We start from the raw sequence: 2,861 nt of genomic DNA, 5'->3' as shown, positions 1-2,861 counted from the left end.
GACAGCAAGTCAAATATGAAGTAGTTATCTCCTATAGCTGCTTATTCTTTGGCCTAGTTAGCACTTTTATTTAAGACAGTCCTTCAGAGCCTCATATTATAAAACTTTTAAATCAAAGGTTAGTTTGTTAACATCTTCCCGTCTTGTTTCAGACCATTGCTAATCATAGAGGACGCTAAAACAAGCGAATGTAAGTGTGAGGTACAGGAATGTTACTACTGCTAATACCATGTCCCATATTAACCACGGAGCCACAATGATTCTCTTAATCCTATGTGGACTGAGGCGGGATATCTCCATGCTGATTTGATTTGTCACCATGGTGATTCACACAGTTACAACATTTTTAATAAAATTTAAAAGATATTTATCACTTTTGGCATGGACCAATTGGCAACATTGTCGCTCAATGTAGACGTCTCATTTTAGTCCAAATGCATGCAATGCTCTGATTTTAAACTTTGATTAGTAATATCATAGTTTGTTGCACTGCACGTTTATTCTTAAGTATTGGGGGGGGGGGGGGGGGAGCGGTTGTGCTTTTTTTTTTAACAAAATTGTAAATATAATGTATCCTCACTTATGGGGGTCGTTCCGAGGTCGTTCCACCTCAAAAAAAGCACAAAAAGGAGTTTGACACCCACCGTCTCAGACTGTTCTGAAATTGTAAGAAACAGATCAGATTATAAACAGATCAGATTATAAACAGATCAGATTAGCGTTCCTGCTGTATTGTTTTGTTGAAATATAATTTGATCTGAGAAATTAAGCTAATTGATTGCACCCAAGTTGTCCATTTTTTATTTATAGGATTCATATAAATTAACGTTTGACCATTTATTTCGATTCTTCTTCGTGTCTAATTCATTGTTAGAAAAAAGTTTGGTCCAAATCTGATGTTGGGCACTATTTATTTATTGAAGATTATATGAATCGTATAAATGTAGGTGCAGTCAATTAGCTTCATTTCTCAGAGATTAAATTATATTTCAACCAAATAATGTTGCAGGAATGCGAATCATATCCATTTCTAACTACAGAAACATTTTCAGAACCATCGGAGGTGGTGGGTGTCAAGGCTTGCTGAAATGACAACGTTATAGTTCTGTGGTGAGCAAGCTTCCTTTCCGGTGGTTGTCATACTAAAACCTTGTCACTTCCTGTTTGAATGTCCCGTACAGGAAGAGAGCGGCTGCAAAGCATCTAATTGAGCGCTACTTTCGCCAGTTAACCGAGGGCTGTGGAAATGGGGCCTGCACGAATGAGTTGTGTGCTTCGTGTCTTGGTTTTCAGCCGCTGGATCACAACACGGCGGCCATCAGAGCCCTGGAGCTCTATAAAATTAACACCAAACTGTGTGACCTTCACCCCTCCGCTGCCTTCCCTGACAACAACAGTGCCGAGGACACACAACCTGCCTTATTGGGCGACCGCCACGGGAAGATGACGGACAACCTGTTTCCCCCTAGGGAAGACTTCAGAGGTAAACACTCACATAAATACACACTGGCTGTATCCCAGATGGCACCTGCTTCCCTGTATAATGCACTACTTTTGACCAGGGCCCTATATAATGCACTACTTTTGACCAGGGCCCTATATAATGCACTACTTTTGACCAGGGCCCTATATAATGCATTACTTTTGACCAGGGCCCTATATAATGCATATAAATGCTCTACGTTTGACCAGGCCCTATATAATGCTCTACTTTGACCAGGGCCTTATATAAATGCTCTACTTTTGACACAGGGCCCTATATAATGCACTGCTTTTGACCAGGGCCCTATATAATGCACTGCTTTTGACCAGGGCCCTATATAATGCTCTACTTTTTGACCAGGGCCCCTATATAATGCACTACTTTTGACCAGGGCCTATATAATGCACTACTTTTGACCAGGGCCCTATATAATGCACTACTTTTGACCAGGGCCCTATATAATGCACTACTTTTGACCAGGGCCCTATATAATGCTCTACTTTTGACAGGGCCCTATATAATGCTCTACTTTTGACCAGGCCCTATATAATGCACTGCTTTTGACCAGGGCCCTATATAATGCACTGCTTTTGACCAGGGCCCTATATAATGCACTGCTTTTTGACCAGGGCCCTATATAATGCACTGCTTTTGACCAGGGCCCTATATAATGCACTGCTTTTGACCAGGGCCCTATATAATGCACTACTTTTGACCAGGGCCCTATATAATGCTCTACTTTTGACCAGGGCCCTATATAATGCTCTACTTTTGACCAGGGCCCTATATAATGCTCTACTTTTGACCAGGGCCTATATAATGCATCTACTTTTGACCAGGGCCCTATATAATGCACTACTTTTGACCAGGGCCCTATATAATGCACTACTTTTGACCAGGGCCCTATAAATGCACTACTTTTGACCAGGCCCTATATAATGCACTACTTTTGACCAGGGCCCTATATAATGCCCTACTTTTGACCAGGGCCCTATATAATGCTCTACTTTTGACCAGGGCCCTATATAATGCTCTGCTTTTGACCAGGGCCCTATATAAGTGCACTACTTTTGACCAGGGCCTATATAATGCACTACTTTTGACCAGGGCCTTATATACAGGGCCTTATATAATGCACTACTTTTTTTTTACATTTTGTTAAGTTAGTCTTATTCTAAAATGTATTTAATAAAGTTGTTTTCCTCATCAATCTACGCTCAATATTCCATAATGACAAAAGGGAATTTTAGAAATGTTGGCAATGTATTAAAAATAAATAAAACAGATACTTTATTTAAGTATTCAGAACCTTTGTTATGAGACTTTAAATTGAACTTTGTTTTATCCTGTTTACATTGATCATCCTTGAGATGTTTCT

General features: G+C 40.1%; 1 protein-coding gene across 1 annotated transcript in view; it reads left to right on the top strand.

Moving 5' to 3' along the window:
* The first annotated feature begins 1,164 nt into the window (after nt 1-1,164).
* The window catches only part of LOC112075411 (ubiquitin-protein ligase E3A-like), a 29,195-nt gene continuing 27,498 nt past the window's right edge, over nt 1,165-2,861 (top strand). Inside the window, 1 exon segment of the mRNA XM_070440902.1 lies at nt 1,165-1,483. Coding sequence (XP_070297003.1) covers nt 1,444-1,483 — 40 coding nt within the window. The 5' untranslated portion in view covers nt 1,165-1,443.

This window comes from Salvelinus sp. IW2-2015, unplaced genomic scaffold, assembly GCF_002910315.2.
Source record: "Salvelinus sp. IW2-2015 unplaced genomic scaffold, ASM291031v2 Un_scaffold3143, whole genome shotgun sequence".
Lineage (NCBI taxonomy): Eukaryota > Metazoa > Chordata > Actinopteri > Salmoniformes > Salmonidae > Salvelinus > Salvelinus sp. IW2-2015.
Note: the sequence above shows the minus strand (reverse complement) of the source record. Positions and strands in the feature narration are given on the sequence as shown.